Source organism: Anopheles arabiensis, chromosome 3 (assembly GCF_016920715.1).
Source record: "Anopheles arabiensis isolate DONGOLA chromosome 3, AaraD3, whole genome shotgun sequence".
Classification (NCBI taxonomy): Eukaryota; Metazoa; Arthropoda; class Insecta; order Diptera; family Culicidae; genus Anopheles; species Anopheles arabiensis.
The window spans coordinates 68890027-68909912 of NC_053518.1; the positions used below are offsets into that span (position 1 = coordinate 68890027).

Here is a 19886-nt window from a genome sequence, read left to right on the forward strand (position 1 = left end):
AATGGAATTTCGATGCACGCGATGGATTGAGTTGATTCTTTTGCTTTTTTGCTTTCTGTTTTGTTTTGGTTCGATTAAACCATCTTTCCCTTTTTCCCCCTTTCTTTGGGGCACAGGTTGATTGGGATTTTGCAGAAACGCGCAGCTTGCGTTGACACCCAGCCGCAGCTCGTTGCGGTGGTTTGATTAACGCCGATCGATGCGAGGCCGTTTTTGGGGCCGGTGATGCGCATCGTTCGCTTTTCGTCACTTCGGCGTCATCGCAGAAAGAAGCAAAGATGATTAATTGATTGAAGGGACTGAGTTGAGCTGAAAGGGAGCGAATTAGATGCTTTCACTTGAGCGTGATTTAAGGGATACGCTTTTATTAATACAGCGAGTAAGATAAGCTTCATGTGACCATTGCATAAATGCAAAAATCCCTTCATAGAGAGACAAAAAGCGTGTACTTAAAGCACGCCGAATGCAGCTGGGATATCTTATCTTTGATTAATCGTAAGAAGCGAACGCTCATACTGCGTCGATATTAACGTTTCTTATCCCCCCCTACCACCTTTGGTCGAATGCGGTCAAGCATTTAAAAGCCCCTTTCGGTTGCGTTACAATACTTATCTACCACGAGCAAATGTTAATATGCAATCTAATGTCTAACGTATTTTTTTTGTTTAGTTTCTTTGCACCCTTTTCCTCCTACGCCATCACCCTGCTGCTCGAGACGGCTTAAAAAGGGCTCCCCGGTAAAGGCATTGCGAGAGTGTTGAGATACGGCTACGGCATAAATTATCCCACAAATGCAGGCGCACACGGTCAAGAGCACAGCTCTTTAACGCAGGCAACCGCAGCAGCAGAGAGCGCAGACAGACACGGTTGAGCTGGCTGAGTTTCCAGGTTCGAGTTTCGTGAGAGTGAGTGCCAGGTAGCTCACAGCTGGCGCACTGGAGTCCGTCGAAACCGCGCCAACGCGCGTACGATCAATGAAGGGTTTACGCTGGTGCGCATCGGACGCTGGGTTCGTCGCTTTGTCGTGCGTTGTATTCTTACGTTCCGTCGTGGTACAGTGCAGTCGTTTATTTGTGATGCCGTTTGGCTATTGGTTTGTTGTATGTTTTCCTGTTTGTTTGTGTGCGTGCCTTTTGTGTTGTTGTCCTGTGCGTTGTTTCTAAACCCCATTACCCGTGAAGAACACCTGTTTCAACGAACGAGCAGCGCGCCGTGGCAGAGTCAGCAAGAATTTGTAACCATTTGGGCTTTGAAGAGCTCGCCGTACTCGAGTGTGATTCATCGGGCTTAGCCAGTTTGTCGAAAGGGAACAGTGAACAATTCCACGACGCGCCACGAGGCACTGCGGGCACTGGTGCGAGCGAAGGTGAAGTTCGTTGAAAGTGACTTTGTAAGGCGTAAGGCGTTTGGAAGTATTTGGAAACCGCGCAAGCAGGGGAGAAAACTGAAAACTGAGCCGAGCCGAGTGTTTTGAAGGAAGAAAAGAACGACAACAGCAGAAGCGTTTAAGCCAAACGATCGTTCTGGCATTCAGTCGCGAGTGGTTTATTGTACGTACGAGTTTGGCTTAGACGAGCTTCTAATGCGCCCATGAAAAATACGGAACAAATTTCGCCCGTCGAGGGGAGCGAACGAATTTTTTCAACCTAGCGAGAAGATCTCCCGTCCCGGCGAACCGTTCAAGATCTTGTTTGCTCAGTCTGTTATTGTTTTCTTCTCTGTCTTTCATTCCTGTTTGGCGTTTATGTGCTTGCTTGAGCATCTTATGTTTTTTTTTTAGTTTGGTTGGAATGGCCATAGTGGGCCGTTTCTAGTTTCAGTCTCTCTCAAGTTTCGGATCCGCGCAATCGAGGGAGGGTATTATTCAAATTTAACGGTGTGAAAACGACGATCGTCTCCGGCACCTCCATCGAAGGCGACGCCATTTGTGGGACCGTGCCCAGCCTTTTACGCCACCTCGGTGCTCGGTTGCGTAGGTGAATGGCGTGCGCGTGTCGGAAGCGATCCCCGTTTGGCCTGTCGGAAGTGTTGGCACTCTGTACGGTAGATCGGATCTACCTGTGCGCGCACGCTGTTGACGTGAAAACAATCGCCCTTTGACGGAAGACGTCCATTAGAGAATGGCCCAGTGTCATTGGACGGGTAATTTAACCCCTTTTCCGCACTGCGAGCTTGACCGGAACAGAAGACAGCGGTTAAAATACATTTGGGAACTCCCTCGAAGGTAAAAGCAGCCCGCCAGCAGAGGGATGAATTTATGATGCTATCGGGAAATGTGTGGAAAGTGATGAAAAATAAATAGATCGCTTGCAGTCACACCGAACGTAATTGCCCATTGAATGTTGGGAGTGCGGGAAAAAAACAAGAGCTTTGTAGTTGTCCACCCGTAGGGAATCTGCTCACCTTTTGCTGGACGGTGCTGCGTTGTGAAGGGCGAAGAAAAAAAACTGTGTCACGAAGCTGTATAAAATGGAATTTAGGAAAAAGGGAAAATGCAATCAGTGTGATGAAGCAGAACACGAAAGCTTTTCCTTCTTACGGTGCGGGTAAAAGCTAAAAATAATAAAAATTAGTGCTTCTTTCTCTCATACCTTCTCTCTGCGTGTGCTTATGTATGTGTGTGTGTACTTCTTCTGCAGCGTGCGTCAAGTGATTTGTAAAGTACGTCCCAGGCGACGAACCTACAACGGCAAAGTGTTGTGGTCAGTGTGCTGTAACAGTGTATTTGAAGAGTGCAATAAAACACAGCGAAAGGGTGGAGGAAAGCTCATACTTTCCTCGTTCAAGCCTTGTCTAGTGATATCATCATCATCACCCTCATCAGCGGTGTAATTTTTTTCTTCACTATTACAAGTAACTTCAATGCCTCCCAAGAGCGAGGCACGCACTGTTCGTGCTTAACGAGAAATTTACGCAGACGAGTGTAAGTGCCAGCAGCAGCAATAACGCGAAGAAGCAAAAAACACAAAGTGTGCGGGTGCTTTAATTTATACGCACCGACCGGTTGTTGTTGTGTGACGTGTAGTTGTTGGGGCGAGGGTCGCCTTCGCACCGTATCGCCTCATTCTGAACGGACACTTCCGTGACTTATGGGAATTAAGTAATTAAAAAATTTCGCCTCATCATCATTATTGCCACCTCGGCCACCGCTTCGTGTTTGGTGCTTCGATTCTGCGACCTCGACGTCATCAATCATCGCGCGCACAGTTTCGGTACGGTGATGCTCCGTGTCGGTGTGTTTTAACGTGTATGCTGTTGTTGTTTTCTTGGTTTAAGAGGTTCCGCAAACATAACCGATGGGATTAAGCCAGTGCCTTCGTATGTGAAAGTGTACCGAGTGAGTGAGGCTTCGCGTTTTTTTTTTTTGTTCGGTGCCTGAGTGTGTCCAATTCCGATGCTGTATGCGATCGAAGACATAATTTGGAGAGTTTAAGCCTTTTTTGTTGTTGGTCGGTGCGCTGTTGGATGCTGTTTTGTCCGGCTGCCGTTTCTCGGAAAGTGATCCAAACCTTCACACTTCCTCGCGCGGACGCGCGCATCATCATTAGCGTACCGGTGCGGTAGAAGCTGCTCATAAATTAACCATCCCCTGGCAGTGGCTGTCGAGCCGAGAAGGAAAGGAGCAAAAAGTCTAGCCGGCGAGAGAAAGAGACCGAAAAAAAAGCAAAACTAACAAAGGTAAACACCACACAGGTATCTTAACCGGACGATGAAGAAGAAGCAAAACAAAATCTGGAAAAGTTGAAACAAAAAATTAGTCAACTTTCACACCGCCCAAAATGAAGTCATGGACTTTTTTTTGTTCATTCAGCTTTGCTAGCCGCTCGTTATGCTTTTTTGAGTATTTAAAATGGTCCACAATGCATTTCGTTTCGCCAATGTGCTGTGAACGTGTCTGTGCTTATGAATTCGATCGTGCACACAGTCGAAACTCGCATCGAATCGATCGCTCTTTAGTTAATTGATTCTGATATTTATGCGTGTACCACGGTCGGTGGGACTGTGGGTTGGGAATGGGTGGAAAGTAGCAATGTGGTGAAAACCGGTGCACGCGCGCGCGCGTTCGCACTGGCGGGGGAAAACTGGCCACTCCATTAGGCGTGTGCGTACAAAGCAATAGCGAAGAAGCAGAGCCTAGCCCGGGAATTACGAATTCGTAATAATCCCGGGACCGGTTCGAAGGACAGCGGTCTGAATGAAACTGAAACTGAACTTGTGTTGATGCGTAAAAGGAGGCAGGAATGTGGTAAAACACAAATCGATATCGGCAATACTAACCGGGAGCGGGGGGTGGTTGACATTCCCTTGCCGTGGGGACCATTGTACAGGGCTTTTCTGAAAAAACATCAAATATTGTTTTATAGTTTTTCTATATTTATAAGATATTTTTGTTCGAAATCTGATCTGATCTACGTCAAAATAGCTTTGAGAAAGCATAACAACGTTTGGAAAAACTCTTACCTGATTGACTTTTATGAAAACAATTTCTTAGGCAAAGAGTGTCAGGCGTTCTCATCGAAGCGTACGTCACAATTCCCCTGCAACAACATTGCATTTAATAAATAAATAAAAAACACATAAACACACATGATGATGTGTGTACTAAGGTCTAGTGACAAGCTGGAGACAAAAAAAACTACCAACCAACATGTCCAACATACATGAAAACAACACAAATTGAAACGACAAACAAAAAAATTGAGCCCATAAATCGGGTTTTGCGACCAGCGCGAATACGAATACGCAAGCGCAAGCCCGAAGGAATTGGATGCGAACGATTGCGCAAAGCAGGGGTCTCGTACGCGGCGCACCCAGGTGGCGGGATCTGGCGTAACACACTCTTCCACCGCCCGCTGGCAAACCACCGAAAGGGAAAGGGAAAACACATACACACACACGTGTTCGCGCCAGAAGGCTTTGACACACTGTGTTACCGCTGCGCCCTAAGCCGAGGTTTAGTGGCAGCAAGCAGAAGACGACAAGGAAAGCAAAAAAGGGGGCAACCACATGTGTGTTCGTTGTACAACGACGCTCGCGGGCAGTGGTTCGATTCCAGTATGATATATTGCCCCACAGAGAGGGAGAGAGAGAGAGCAACCGAGAGAGCGTTTGGTTTGGCCGCAAGGAAAACCCGTGCTTGGCAAGAAGTGTGAATGTGTTATACGCACACGCAAAGTGCAAAGACGAGCGTGCGACAAACAGGTGCAAACATAATTGATACCTTGCGGATGAAGCGCGGGGCTCTGGCCGAGGGAGATAGAACGCGCATAGGAGGGTGCGATGATCAATCGGATGCGATTACGCACTCCGTATTTCGTGGATCGAGATTGTCAAAGCATGCTACTAATCGTGGCATGCTTGCTACACACTAACTCGGGGGTTCGTCGCTTTCGACACCGCGATTGCAATCTTTCGTTCAGACTCGTTCGATCTCGATATCGATCAAGCGGCAGCACGGAAGCCGCTGACACGGGAGGGGACACGCCGCTGTGTCCGGGTGGTTTAATGCATGCAAATAATGGGCTTGGCTTTGGGTTCGGGTGAAAAAGGGATCGTTTCCGCCAGTGCCAATCGATCGCGGTGGCGTGATCTCGTTCTCGGCGTGCCTGATGATAGGGCCACTCGGTACCGCCTGGTGCCCCCGTGCAGGTGTTTAATGATTATGGAGCCATTTTTCATACCGCTTCTCCCTCCCCCCCTTTCCCCCAGTCAGCTCCTTTCTCCATCGTTCTACCTACTGTTTTCACCGTTTATCGCAAAGAACTTCATTTCCCTTTTTTTGTTGCAAAAAAGCCGCCAACGCTGCACTCTCTCTCTCTCTCCCCTGGAGGGACTTGGACAGAAAATGAGCCGTTTGCAAAGATCTACACAGACACACACAAAAAACGGTACTGAAGTCCTGTGTGAGTGATAAACGTGATTCCGTGGCCTTGTGACCTCGTAAGCACAAGATGAAGATTGATGCCCGGGTTATGTTGTGTCCGGGTTTTTTTTTAACTTTTGCACAGAAAATTTCTTTCTCCTCCCTCTGGCTGCGTGTCTGCGTGTGTCCAGCGTGTGGATGATGATCTATAGCGCGAAACAACAGCAAGCAAGGAAAAAAAGAGCCATACTTTGCATGTTCAACTTTCTTTGACCCTCTCCGCGCACGGAAACAAGCGGATGGGGCATGATTCATCCCTCCCTTCCTCATCATATCTCTCTCCCTCTCTCTCTCTTTCTCTCTTGCTCTGTCGTGAAAGGTTTCGGGTTTTGGGGCGGATGCGTGATACGAAATGAACCATCATTGCACGGATGGCCACACGCGTGCGCTTGCTTGCGGGAGGGAAAACCGAAATTTAAAAAGAAAACGCTCCGCTCACACACCTCGAGAGGATTTTTTGGCAAAAGGAAAGGAAACGGCGGTATTTCTGAATGCAGAAAGACACTCGCGGGCGAAAATGCAGACCGAGAAAAAAAAACGGTTTGTCTAAATTACGATTTCATTACCACCATTATGATATGGCCTAGTTCCGCCATACGGCACACGTTGTTGTGTTGTTGTTTGGTCTGTTTCGCGTGTTTCGTTTTCTTTTACTTTGTTGCACTTCTGATGGCCCCCCGTGTCAGTGTGTAAAAGTGTTTTCCCTTTGGTGTCTTCGGTAGACTGGTAGAGGTCAAACGGCAAACCATTACTATCATCACCGTACGACTTTTCGGTCGATAAATTTCGATAACCGCTTCTTTTGGAGAGTTGTTGTTTGCTGTGTTTGTGCTGGTGAAGTAATCGTGTTTGGAAAGGTATCGACAGCTACCGATACCGTGTGCCTATTAAGGTAACTTTAGCGCTGAACGTTTAACGATCGCTTGGGAGAAGGTTGCGTGATGATCGATGTAAGAGTCGAAGGAAAGATTACTGAGGTGTGCCTCAATGAGAGCTCCGCTATAAGTTCACGATCGTTTAAATTACTCCTGAAATACGCTCGTTTAGAGTCAGTTTATTTGGCAATATTATGCAAAGCAAGGTTAATTCCACTTGTCACCATAAAACCCGAAACCTTTTGCTGCAAGTCATTCCCCTTTTGTTTTTAATCAGCTCTTGATTGCTTGAGTCACCAGCCCTCTTTCCACTCAGTTGTTAAGCCTGGCAAGAAGGAAAACAAGACAGTACAATAGTTCGTTTCTCCGTTCTGCTCGGCTGCGTTGTGTTCACCACACACCCGTGAGCCACCAAACCGTGAGCGCGTTCTTTCTGCTGGAACGGTACGGTTCTGCATATCATTTCTCTGCTGGCGGGAAGGGTAACCATTCTTCACCATTTTCCCGTTAGCTAGCTCCAGAATTTCCGCTCGAATAATAAGTGCTGATAAAGCTTCACCACACAAACATACATACACACACACAACAGTGCCACAACAGATTATTTGGGAGGCGGATATCCGTCGAAGAAAAAAACAATATAAAAAGCAAACTAAAAACCCAAACAAAATCGAACCATTCGAAAATGGTTCGATACGCCTCTGCTCCTATGTTTGATAGTTTGAGGCGCCATTTTTCAAATTTACACACACACATACATACACGCCAATCAGCACCATCTGATGGCGGTTGCGAAATTCCATGGAATTTGGGCGTTCTATTGTCTAGGCGGCTCACGCGTACGGGCTGCCGCCTTCGCACGCTGGGTCGCACGGGTAGCGACGAACCCCGCCGAGGATTAATAATTGTGATTTATGAAAGTGCAAACTGCAACGCCAGTTGCTTGGTGCTTTGTCCTTTGGTATGGCGGGGACACCCTGTTCGCCTGATTAATGCAGCAGCGTATGGCCGTACGCGTTGGCATCTTGAAGCGTTGTGCTGCGGTTGCGGTTGACATTATGCGGCACCCATTTTTAATCGAACTCGAGCCACTGAGATCGCGGCACTGAGCATTTACATCGAAGGGTACAGACGGGGCATGGGCGGGCGGCAGGATAATTGCAGGCTAATTCAATGTTTTATTGCTCTAAATGAATTAATTATACGCGTGCGAGACAGCCAAGGAGACTCGAGTTCGAGCTGGAATCGAGTGCGTTAGATAATGCTATAGTTTATTTACCTGTTTGCGTATATGAGTAGTTTTTCAGCTAGGAGAAGCTTTCTCAACAAACGACTGGTTTGAGGATAAACGGCACTCGCACTCACCCGGATATATTGCCTAATTGCTACCGATTGACATATCAGGCATGAGTTATGAAGCAGTGTAACCCTGCTGATATGTTGCCAAGGCAGTGTAGCCTTGACTCTTTTATCGTGATGATAGCCAAGACCCTCTCAAACAAGGCAATTAGAGGTCCGTTAGACATACCACACCTTGCTCGCTCCCTCTCTCTCTGTCTATCTCGGTGTCCTCGAGACAGGTTAGGGTTACAGGCTAATGAGCTTCGTCGGCTACTTCACTGGCTTGATTGTTCGGCTTTTTTGCTTTTAATAGCAAACTGGGACACAAATTCCAAACCAGACAAGTTCCGAACAAGCACACTTGTCATAGCGAACGACGTCGTAGCAATTACACCGAAACGAACGAACTTGTGACCCCCGTGTGGCCGGTGTAGCCGGTTTTACTACAACAAAACCGAGGCTCCTTCTTTCACCTGGTGGGTGCGCCCGGCGCTTTGCAGTTGCCGCAAACCAATGTACCGGTAGTTCACGCAAAGCCTTTGTTTCTTTCCCCTTCAGCGAAGCGCAACGGCGTAGATTGAGCAACGTAGGCTCTCGCGTTGGAAGAGAGTTTCCCCCCTTGGGTGACTTTATTAGGTTTTAGGCTTGCTCGCCAAGACAACCGATGGTTAAGGGTGAACGTCTACGTGGCTACCGGCCACACTTGCGGATCGTTACGGCCCTGCAGATAGCGATCTGCTCACGTACGGGACGGGTCCGAGATACCTACGGTTGGAAAATATTAAATCAGTGGAACAGCGCGATCCCCGGCAGTTTACGGTGGTGCGTGATCAGTGAGCAGAAAATAAAAGCATAAACTTGTGCCACTACTTCTGCTACCATGGCGTTATTGTGTGTCTGTGGCCAGTGTGGCCGCAAAAAACAAGAGTTTCGCAATGAGGGCGTTCGCTTTCATGGGTGAAATGCTTTATGGAACCTGCCAGTATGAGCGATTACAAATGTATACACACTTTTTAAAATTAGCTATTCTTGCCGAAACACAACTGGTCAAATATCGTCCAGCGAACCTAATTAGAATCGATGAATAAATAATCGACGAAATGTGTGAAGACAGCACAACAGCTGGCAATGTCTAGCGCTAATATCGCCCGGTTCGGGGTCGCCGAATGATAACATCTGCCTCGGCGTATGAATATGTATGTAGCAGCAGTGTTTGAGGCAGGCTTGAGCGGGCTAGAGGCATACGCGTACGATATGACTGTTGAATGTTGTGTTGTGCACAAACCACGGCGAAGTAGCCGTTCTTCTAAGCAGGATTAGTCGTTTCTTGCGCAAACCCCAAAAACTCCAACCGAAGAAACGAATAGCCATGCGATTACTAGAGCACACATTAGAGACTTTTTTGTTTCATTAGTAACGCTCTGATGACTGTTCCAATCTGGAACGAAATTAACAGGTCCAGGCTTTGCTGCCCGTCCTGCTGAGCTGTTCCCGCTATCATCCCGCAGAAGTGGCTCGAGGAAGCTTTCGGGAGGGCATTGAACAGCAGAGTCTTTCATCGTTTGAATGCTCGTGATCCGTCAGGCGCATCGCACAGACTCAACACTGTTTGGACATCATGTATATTCGTTGTGTAGATTTGTTTAACTTCCACTCAGAGACTCTCTCTCTCCGCCTTTTTGGAGGAGCTGTTTTGCACATTAAAACCATTGCCCGTTTGTCAACGCACGAAGAAACCGCTCTAGCCGGAGCTTTTGAAGTAATTAATTCTGCTGCTTACTCGAAATTTGTTGTTTTTCAATTACCCCTTCTCACTTTGTCTTGTTTTCTTACAGTTGTTTTTTTTTGGGAAATAATTGAAATTAATGCACCGATGCTTAACCTCGGGCACCTGCCATCGCTTCAATCGTTTTGTTTCTATATTTACCCGGCTTAAGTACGGCGGATTGATGATTGTTTTCTTGTTTGTCCACGGTCGCGTTTTGCAATATCCGTGCCGATTCGAAGGCAATGGTTGTGTCCTATCCCTGCTGCCAGTAGCCGAAAGTCTGTCAGGTGTAGCGAAGCGGTACGGCGTGCGGCCAGCTCAGAGCGTTCTCTCGCGTGGAACGCGTATCGGCCAAATCGGTTAGCAAAAATCTATTAGCGTGTGGTGTGGAGCAAGATGTAGACAGGATGGACGACAGAGTGGAATCGATAATGAGGGAAAGAAAAAGATCTCTGAAAGCATCACGCAATCCAGCTGAGCAAAGGGATTACGCAGCACTGTCGGGCCGACAGTCGACTTGCAAACGAACGCGCACGAGTGGCGGTGATTAGCGGTGCGTTTAGATCGGCTCGAAGTTATCAACCGTTTAGCAGCATTAGCTTGTATTAGCAGATAGCCGGTTAAAGCATTGCCACCGGATAGATTGTGTTTCTGTGTGTATGTTGGTAAGCCTTCGCAAGACATTCAATGAGGCAGCAATTTTGCACTAATCGCACTCAACCCTCATTACATTCCCATTCAGCATTGAGAGCGTGTCCCTGAGGTGTTTTTGGAGCAGACTTTAAATTGCTTACAAAAATAAGCACATACACACACTCACACACACACACGCATACATACAGCTCAACAGGATATATGGAATAATTCTATCGATGTGTTCGATTTCCCTAAGCGCCATTGCCCAAATTTCAATAGCAGCCCTCCTTCGCTTCTGGTTGGCGCTGGTTTTGTAAGGTCATCAGGCTGCCGAATGCTTCCAAATGCCGAAATGAAGTGTCAATCCATTTTGGAGTCGGGGGTTCGCGGAGGTGCCATAATCTCTGTGCTTGAAGCTGTCAAAATCACGGTGGATTTCACGGTGCGGTGGAAGTTGGAGGGACGTGTATTCAAATTTCAAGGACCACCTGTGTCTCCTCTGTTCAGGCTTTGTAGGTAGGTGATTGTAGAAAGAGGCACAGGCACGGGCTGAAGGATACACGAGCACTCTCGAACCAAAAATCAAGATGCCAAGGGGAACAAGCCTCGAAAAACTGCCACTACACATGTGTGTCGGTGTGTTTGAGTACTGAAAGTGTGAAGAAACATTGGGAGGGGTAGTTAGAACTTTGGAGATTTTTTGCTTATTCGTTGCTTGCCGACGATTTAATTTACTTAGGGTTGCTTGAAGGTTGTAATGCGAGTAAATGCGATATCGAATCAAAATTCGGATTTGACTAAACAGTGGTAAAAAATTGGAAGCTTTTATAGGTATTCTTTGAGGATCAGTTGCACCGAGAGGCATAAGTTTTCAACCATATTTGCGCTTGGGGAATGGAACATGAAAGCTAACATGACACCAAAGACATTGAAGAGAATACATCATGAACAGCCGTTGAGATGCAATTCCAAAAGTTACAATCTGTTAAACAAGATTTGGAAGTTATACACAACTCTGCTTCCTTTCCATTTCATCGTACCAAACGACAGGAAGTCTGCAGAGCGTAGAGGATATTGCTAAACGGCTGTTACTTCCTGGTGGCAGGCCGGAGACAATATGCGATATGAATGCGCTGTTGCTGTGTGAAACCTTGCAACGACTTACCAGCGACCGTCGTTTATTCACTTCAGGCCCCAGGATTGAATGCCACCGGAATGCCTACACCGCCGGAAAGGTGCTGCAAACCTTCCACATGTGCGTTTCGATGCAGTGAGGCACTGGTTGTTTGCTTTTAAAACAAAATTCAGCATAACCGATGCTTCACAGAGCTCTCCGTTTTAGAACGCCTTCCATTGCACACAGAAGAACCTCCCGGTCGGACGAACGGTTGTGTGCACGGGGACGTGATGACAATCAATCAATTTGCTTTTGATCGGTAACGGCGTGCGCATACTTATCAAGCTCCAACAGCGTTGGTTCTGCATTCGCGTGCCGCTGCCTGGAAAGCTGGGAAGTAGCTCGCGCGCTTTGGAGCAGCAAAAATATGAACCAACGGCAACGGCTTGGTTTGTGTTTGCCCTCGCGCCAAAACGCAAAAGCAATGGCAGACGCATCGCGTTGCAAACCCATTCAGTGCAGCTCTCAGTCAGTCGGTACGAAGTCGCGACATTCTTGTGATAGCGTGGCAGTGCCTTCCCGCGGAGGAGTTGGCGGGAACATGTGTGGGTTTGAATAATGAAATCACATCACGATTTTTCGGCCGATGAGTTCAGTGTGAATTTCTCATGCTACTGTACTGCAGCACAGGGGAGTAAAAGCAAAAAAAAAAAAACATTCTCCACGAACGTCGTTCACGGTGAGTTCCTCATGCTGGTTCGCTTATTTACTGTCACCCATGGATCAACGTGAAACGTGAAACAATGTTTGGGCGAAGCAAACCACTGTTCTGCCAGCAGCTTAAAGCTGGCTAAAGAAGAACATGCTCCATACCCCGGTCATGGATGGTTTGTTTTCGTTTACTTTTCTGTTCTCGCTCAGCGCAACCGGGGAGAGAATGTAACGCGATCGTTCTGTTTGGTGATGGCTGTGTAAGGTTACTGTTTTTTCGTCGGTTTTTTATATGAGTCATTATTGTTTGCGAAATGGTGTAGCGGGTTTTGAGTCGTTTATTTACTGCTTACGCTTACGATTTGCCAGCTTACGACACGTTTGCCTAACGAGAAAGGTGTGATGTGAATATGAGAGGCCCGTCAGGCCCTCTCCATAGGCCAAGGTTCTTCGGCTCCGATTTGCTGACGTTCCGCTTCTCGAGCGACTCGAGTCGGTGCGTTTTAGTTATGATGCTTCACTGTGCCGAAAACAAACCCTCCTCTTGAGACTCGCCTCAAAGTGAATAGAGCGCTGTGTACCCTTTGCAACAGCATATCTCCGTCCTGTCCGCCTTCTCAAAAGGTCGGGGAGGTCCCATCAAAACCGGGTCCTGTAATAAGGTAATTGAATGGTCTCGGCTCCGGTTCCAATTATTTGCCTTCCTTCCACAACGGCGCGGCAAAAATATCATTTAGTGTGCCACGGCGGTGGCAGTTTTGTGTGGCGCCACGGCGGGTCCCATCCGCTTCGCGATGCGTTTGCGTTTGCCCCAAAAGGTCTTCTTGGGTAACACCGTTTTGATTTTTGCAACAAACATTTGCCTTTTGGCCGTTTGGGTGTTTTGCGAGTCGTGTGGAATAACGCCAGCCTAACCAGTGCCTAACGAATCCCATATACGAGCGGATTTGATCGATCGGTTTACCCCACTCTCCGGGCTTGCGGTGGTGGTAATAGGAGCCGATTGTACGAGGAGGGAGCGCATGGCAAGTGTTTCACGATCCAGACTCCGCCACGTGGCCCGTGGCGAAGCGGTTTCCAAGAGACGGAGAGTGCTTTTTTTTTGCAAAAAGGCGCGGACAAGATCGATTGAGTAGATCACGAGCCGTGCCCGAAGCGGAGTTAGTGGTGAACAAAAAAAACCAACCCACCAGCTCAACCAGCAGTTCACAAATCATATCTGTACTGGTCGTTGTCTTAAGGAACTACTCCGCCTATCTCTCGGTGACTTGGGTTGGATGGGAGGAGTAGAGGGCCTGTAGAATCATAATTAGTATTCATATATTCAAATTGAATGCTAAGCGATATGGCTATCGGGCGTGTGTGTGCTGTCGTGTAGCCGCTGTCTCGCGTTGGTACACCCCTGTCCGTGACATAATTAAGACACCTTCGCTTCTGAGAGGATGGCGCATTTTCGAATGCCAAGATGCGTCGTCTATTGTGTGTGTGTGTGTGTGTGTGCGTGTGCTGTGATGTGTTGTTTTTATTTTTTCGGGGTGAAGATCTCTCCTCACACCACAACACGATCGATTGTGGCCGCAGCTCAAACGAGGTCGGTAGGCGTCAAGTGTCGACCGGGCCGAAGAGACTTGTCGAAGAGGAAGATCTCACGCTTAGACACTCGACACTCGACACTTCACAACAACCAGGGCTTCCGAGGCGAGGCTCGGGGTTGAACGTACACAACACCACCGGTAGTAAACGGTACCGAAGGGCCGCCCGTGTTTGAGGAGCTCGGCTGACCTGCTTGCACCGCGAACACGCACCGCCGCACGTCAAACCGTACAATGGCCATGTACTCATCGTGTGTACCAGCCCGAAGTACGAGCAATTAAACTGCCTGGGAACTGCTCCCTTTTCTCAAACAGCAACAGCAGCAGCTGCATCCATTCTTTCCGCGGTTGTTTAAGGTTCTACCCTGCCAGCCAGGTCGGGAAAGAAGAAGTCGTGACCGACTGGTCCTCGGCGGTCGGCGGTGTTCGCTCGCGGATGTAGATCATTTCCAACGGTCCTGAAACAGCAGGGTTTGGCATTCAAATGAATATGAGCGCTCCGGTACATAGGGCCGAAGTAGGTGCCGGGTGGCAGCAGGATGTATGATGGCAAGATTATTCCAATTACCGGATCAGGTGCACTGCCGGTGGTGGTTTGTGGTGGCTTTCGGGAGACCTTTACGAGCGTCCGTTGCTATTATTGTGGAGCAATTGAGCAATTCTAATGCCTAAGAAATGTAACAAGAATTCCGCCTCGTTCCATTAGAGCGAAGAATGGATGCTAATTGTGCTTTAATAGCTGTTGCTTTATCAAGGTCGTACCATTTTTCTGGGAATGTCTTCAGAGAAAAAAAAAAACCCATGAAATGAATGTTTGATGGAGGATTTGATGGAAGAGCTCTAAAATCCATTTTGGAAGATATTTGATTGCTTAACGCTCATCTTACCGAAATCTAGGTGACTAGCCTTTCAGTGCGTGACATTTTGGACGAAGGTCTGCCCCGAAAGTGAACGTCTAACGCTCCCCAAAAACCTACTCGAAAAACGACACTGTCACACTGTCTTATAGAGCTGTATCAGAGGTCTCACCTTTTTCTTTTAATCGCTACGCTTCCAGGCCACAACAGGAGGTTTTTGAGGCCTTATCTTTGGGTCACCGTTTCGGAAGCGGTTAATAATATTGCGTCCCGCTTCGCACGGTCCGCAAATTACAATCAACGCACGCAACATAATTTCCGCTGACGCAAACGCTTCGAACGCCGGCTTCAACGCAGCGCAACAAAAAAAAAGGAGAATGGTCCACCGCATACACAAAAGGTGAAAGAATCGATTTCCTGCGATCGATTGCAGAAGCAAATGCACTTTTTTAACGTTCGCTCCGGGAGTGCTTGGGCCGCACCGGACACCCTCCGGACAAGTAAGGGGAGGTCGTGTTGCTGACCCGCTTAAAAAAGCGGATCATTTTTCGGAAGGTGCACCTGTTGCATAAGCGGCCGACGATAATCTTAGGTTCGGTTGTGGACGTTCTACCAACCAGGCCACCAATTATCATCACGTTAGGTTCTGTTGGTTTGTGGGGGTTTAGGTTTGGGCTGTTGTTTTTGCGTTTCCTCCTCTTTAAACCAGACGGAGTAACCGTTTTGTGCAAATCAAGAATTGAGGATCGTCTTTCGGGTACCGGGCCCGGGCTCTATAATCTTCCCTCCACTGCAACTGGTTGTAGAAATTGATCAATTTGTCTTGACTGCTTGTAACAGGGAGTGCTTCTTTAACGTGTTTTTCTTGTTTTTTTTTCTCGACTCATTCGCATCATTCCAGCTTCCAGTGTTGAGCCAACGGACGGATACGGATGATTTGATCGTGCATTGGGCCAAGCGGATCATGCTGATCGCCGGGTGGTCGTTGCAGTGCATCGCTTAATCATGAACGGTAGCAGCGTCGCCGTGGTGGACCACCGTCCCAAGGGGCTCGCCGGGACGGCTGCAGCACGGCATCCGACGGCAGCGATCGCTTCCTCCTCGAACTGGGCGACCAGCGGCGGTGGGTATAAGCCCACCCGATCGTCTCCCATCGGACAGGCGGCAAGCTTACCGCGCCGATCGAAACAGGATGCTGCCGAGGTGGAGCGCAACGAGAGCGAAGATGATGATAGTGGCTCGGTGCACAGCGAGGGCAACGAATCTTCGTCTGGCACGGTGAGCGACTTCTCGGTGGACGAGATACCGGTGTGGATCAAGGGCGAGCAGCGGTGGATATCGGGCGTGTCTGACGACACTACCTGTGGCGATCTGATAGAGGTGCTGGTACAGCAGGAGCAGGGAGCTGGCGCGGCGACAGCGTCCCCCGACGTGAAGGACTACTGCATTACCGAGCGTTGGCGACAGGTGGAGCAGGTCCTGGACAATGGGACGAAGATTTGGCAAATCTGGACGGCATGGGGAAAGGCACAGCCTGAGGTAAGAATCCTTTTCTGGGGAGCCAGTATCAGTATCAATAGATGTCGCTAGAGGATTAGGATGGAATCCATACATTACGTAACGATCAGGTCAAACCTGTACGTCATTTATGGAGAAGGATTGCGTCCACAGTTACATTTTGTTGCACTCAAAGACGATTCAAATAGTCTGAATGCTAGCATGACGTAGCTTATGGATGACACCAACACAGATTATCTTTTATTTTTGCTTATTTCAATGAGCACGGAGATCTTAAACTTTGAAAAACTATTGGATGTTCGATTTTATGAGTCCTAACAAAACATCAGATCACTAATTTATGTTCATTTTTAAAACACATGACTTTACCGCTGAGCCTAACGTTAATCAAAAGCACATATCAATTCATTATCCTTCGTGTTTACCACCCAGTATTACCATAAACCTTACAACCGATCGCTTGTTAGATGCTGCAAACTGTTCCCCCAACAAAACCATTAAAGCTCTCTGCTCTCGGCGTCTTAAAGCCTCGCGCGTCATATGCGCCATAAATGGTAGTCCATGAATGCTCATTGATAATCATCGAGGACACGGCCGGAGTGGAGCGTTTTTGCTTCAAATGCCACGAAGAGGCAGAAACCGATCTGTAATGTTAACCATTTTATTGACAAGCTGCTCCATTAGATGAACACCTCAAGGGCACTGGCGGCTGCTGGAACCCCTTTCACGCTGGGCAAAATGGCACAGCCACCATTACCACCGCTAATCGGAACCCTAATGCGTTCACTCACCGTTCTCTCTCTTTCCACCTCACAATCCCTATTGCCGCAGGTGAAATTTATTCTGCGCCGCGTGGACGGTTCCCATGGAGCGAGCGGGGCGAGCAGCGGTGCAGCGACAGCGACGGCCACCGGCACACCGCACGGCACGGTCGAGCGTGATCGTGACAGCGGTCGCGGAAGTCCTACGGGCAGTATCAACAGTGCAATAGTGCGTCGCAAGCGGCACCGGGCCCAGAAGTCGACCTTCGCCTGGATGACGCACGGCCAGACCATCCATCCGAAGTCGTCCAAAACGTCGATCGAGCGGCTGATGAAGCTGATCCTGGAGCAGGGTGACATCATCCAGCAGCAGCTGTCGAAGCTGCGGTAAGTTGCGGAGGACTCAGCAGAAGAAAAAAAAATGATAGGATCATTAGGATGAGTTATGAGTCATAATTTCTTCTCCTCCTTTGCAGCGATCGCGAGATGCAGATCAACATGATCGAGGAGGAGCGGCACCGGCTGCGGGAGCGGGAGCACGGCAAAAATTATCTCCTGGAGACGTACCTGAAGGGGCTGACGGAGGCAACCGAGACCGATCCTAATGCGATCGATAGCGGTATTACGTCGGAGGCAACGACGACGGCTTCGCCGGAGATGGATTTTGCCCCCGAGCACGACTCGGACAACAATGCATCGGGCGGCGGGGAAGCGTCGGTGCGGGAGCAGATCAAACTGCTCGAAAAGATCGTCTCGCTCAACAAACAGATCCAGCGTGAGGAGGAGTCGGCGGTGAAGCTGTATCAGAAGGTTCGTCACTATCAGCTTGAGGATCCGCCCGACGAAGCAAAGATCCAGGTGGAAGAAGCGCTGGCCAAGCTGAACACCTCCATCGATCAGGATACGCACGAGCTGCAGATGATTGACGAAAGCCTGCGTCAGTCGGATGCGATGCTTCGGGAGAAGAACGAACTGCTCCGAAGTCTTGCGGAAGAGCTGAACCATCAGGAAGCGGCCGATGCCAAAGTGATCATGGACTTCTCGCAGCCCACCCCCGTAATGAGGGTTGATCGAGGACCGAGTGAAGTTGATGGTCAGCCGAACGCAATGGCACATCCTTCACATCCACCGTACGTACCGTACGGTCCTACGAAACCGCAGCACAACTATCCCCTCTACCCGATAGCGGAGATCCCTTCAAAACCTGCTTCAATCCCGGTTGGACCGGGAGAACCGGCCAAGATCGTTATAGCGAGCAGCACACTGCCCCGGAACTTCCAGCGCCCAGCCCTGGCGGCTCCGGTGGGTGGTATGAGCGGGCTGGCCGTACCGCCGGACGCCATTTCCGTCCATCAGATCAACAAGTTCATCCAGTGTAGCAACAATCTGGGCACGAACTGTAACACCAGCATCGATGACAAGGTGTGCCCCAAGCAGCTGTTCCATTCGGCCGTTTCCTCCGTCGAGGGTCAGGGTACGGTGAAGGCGCTGACGGAGGACTTCGCCAACATGGGAACGCTGGTGTGAGGCGGTGGAAAATGGAGAAGCAACACAATTTTTGCAACCAAATCGAACGAAACCGAAGAATAGGCATCGCACTGTAGATAGGACCTTGGAGGATGGTAGAACGCTTTGCTGAAGATGAAAAAAAAGAGTTAGAACACATCACATCATAGTCGCAAATTACAAATCCGTACCAAGTAAGAATGCTAGTAAAGTATATAAGTAAGTTGTGTCGTTTGTATGTTTCCCTCCCCTGGAACCTTTTGCATTCCCAAAACCATTCCCATCCATGGCACAAAGCGAGTTATTATTGTTTAGCGTTAGCAGTATTTTGTTTGTTGAAAACTAGACGAATGAGTTTGTGCGTTCTTTGCGTTTATTTTCCATGGCGCAATGCCGTGTCGTTTGCTCCTACCGTCCAGCTCAGCGGTAGTAGACCCCTAAGCTGGCTAGTCAAATGGTAAGATTTCAAAGCATTTTTGTTTGTTTGTTGGGTTTGTATTGTTTGTTTACTTACGAGCAGGTAGTGAGTGTAGCCGACTAGTTACGGATAGATGTTAGTGAGGTGTACGTTGCAAAAAAGAAGCATGGAAATCATCTCGTCCATTGAGCGATCCAACACACTTTGAAAGTGTGATGAGCAGGGATGGGAGCGATCAGAGTGGTAGCAGCAAGCGAATAACTTAACCAAATAAACACGTTCAATACCATATTTATACAAATGTTAGGTTCCATCGGATCGGCTTGTTTGATAGAAGTGCAAAACGATGAAATAAAGCTATATTTTCTGATATATTTTTTTCATTACAAACCATACGTATCGCGAAACTAACCCTGCACGCGTTAATCAATTGCATACATGTAGGCGCCTTCTGTTTGTACGTTACATGCTAATGCCTTACATGTGATTTCAATTTGTCGTCGCCGAAATCTCACTTTCATCGGTTCAATAGACTTAGGGGGAACCATTTAAACCTTTTGCGTTCACTGTGACTCACAACTCTGTTGAAAATGAAGCAATACAGCAACGAAACACATTTACGATGTAAATCACACCACGCGGCAGAGAAAGTTTTCGCGGCACTGGCTCTCGCTCAGAATCTTAAAACACAAAAATCGTTTAAATCGCAGAAAACGGTAAATAAAAGCTTTTGCCTGTGTGTGTGTGTGTGTGTGTGTGGTTGCGGCGCGTTGTTAAAAGCGAATGAGTTGAGGTGTGCTGTCAGTGGAAAAAAGGGCTGCAGCACAGTTGATCCGGAAGCCGTAATCACAATCCCTTCAGCC

At 48.4% G+C, this 19886-nt stretch overlaps 1 protein-coding gene across 5 annotated transcripts; it reads left to right on the forward strand.

Moving 5' to 3' along the window:
- Window positions 1-981: 981 nt before the first annotated feature.
- On the forward strand, window positions 982-19395 carry LOC120903126 (ras association domain-containing protein 10). 5 transcript variants are annotated; one of them, XM_040312359.1, is made up of 5 exons: window positions 982-1093; window positions 2640-3678; window positions 15722-16359; window positions 17170-17486; window positions 17576-19395. In XM_040312359.1, the coding sequence occupies exons 3-5, from the start codon at window positions 15826-15828 to the stop codon at window positions 18624-18626; spliced, it is 1902 nt and encodes a 633-aa protein (XP_040168293.1). In that variant the 5' UTR covers window positions 982-1093; window positions 2640-3678; window positions 15722-15825; the 3' UTR covers window positions 18627-19395. The 5 variants fall into 5 exon arrangements, with proteins under 5 accessions (XP_040168293.1, XP_040168292.1, XP_040168290.1 ...); XM_040312358.1 differs by having other exon boundaries at window positions 988-1122; XM_040312356.1 differs by having other exon boundaries at window positions 988-1100.
- Window positions 19396-19886: the final 491 nt, after the last annotated feature.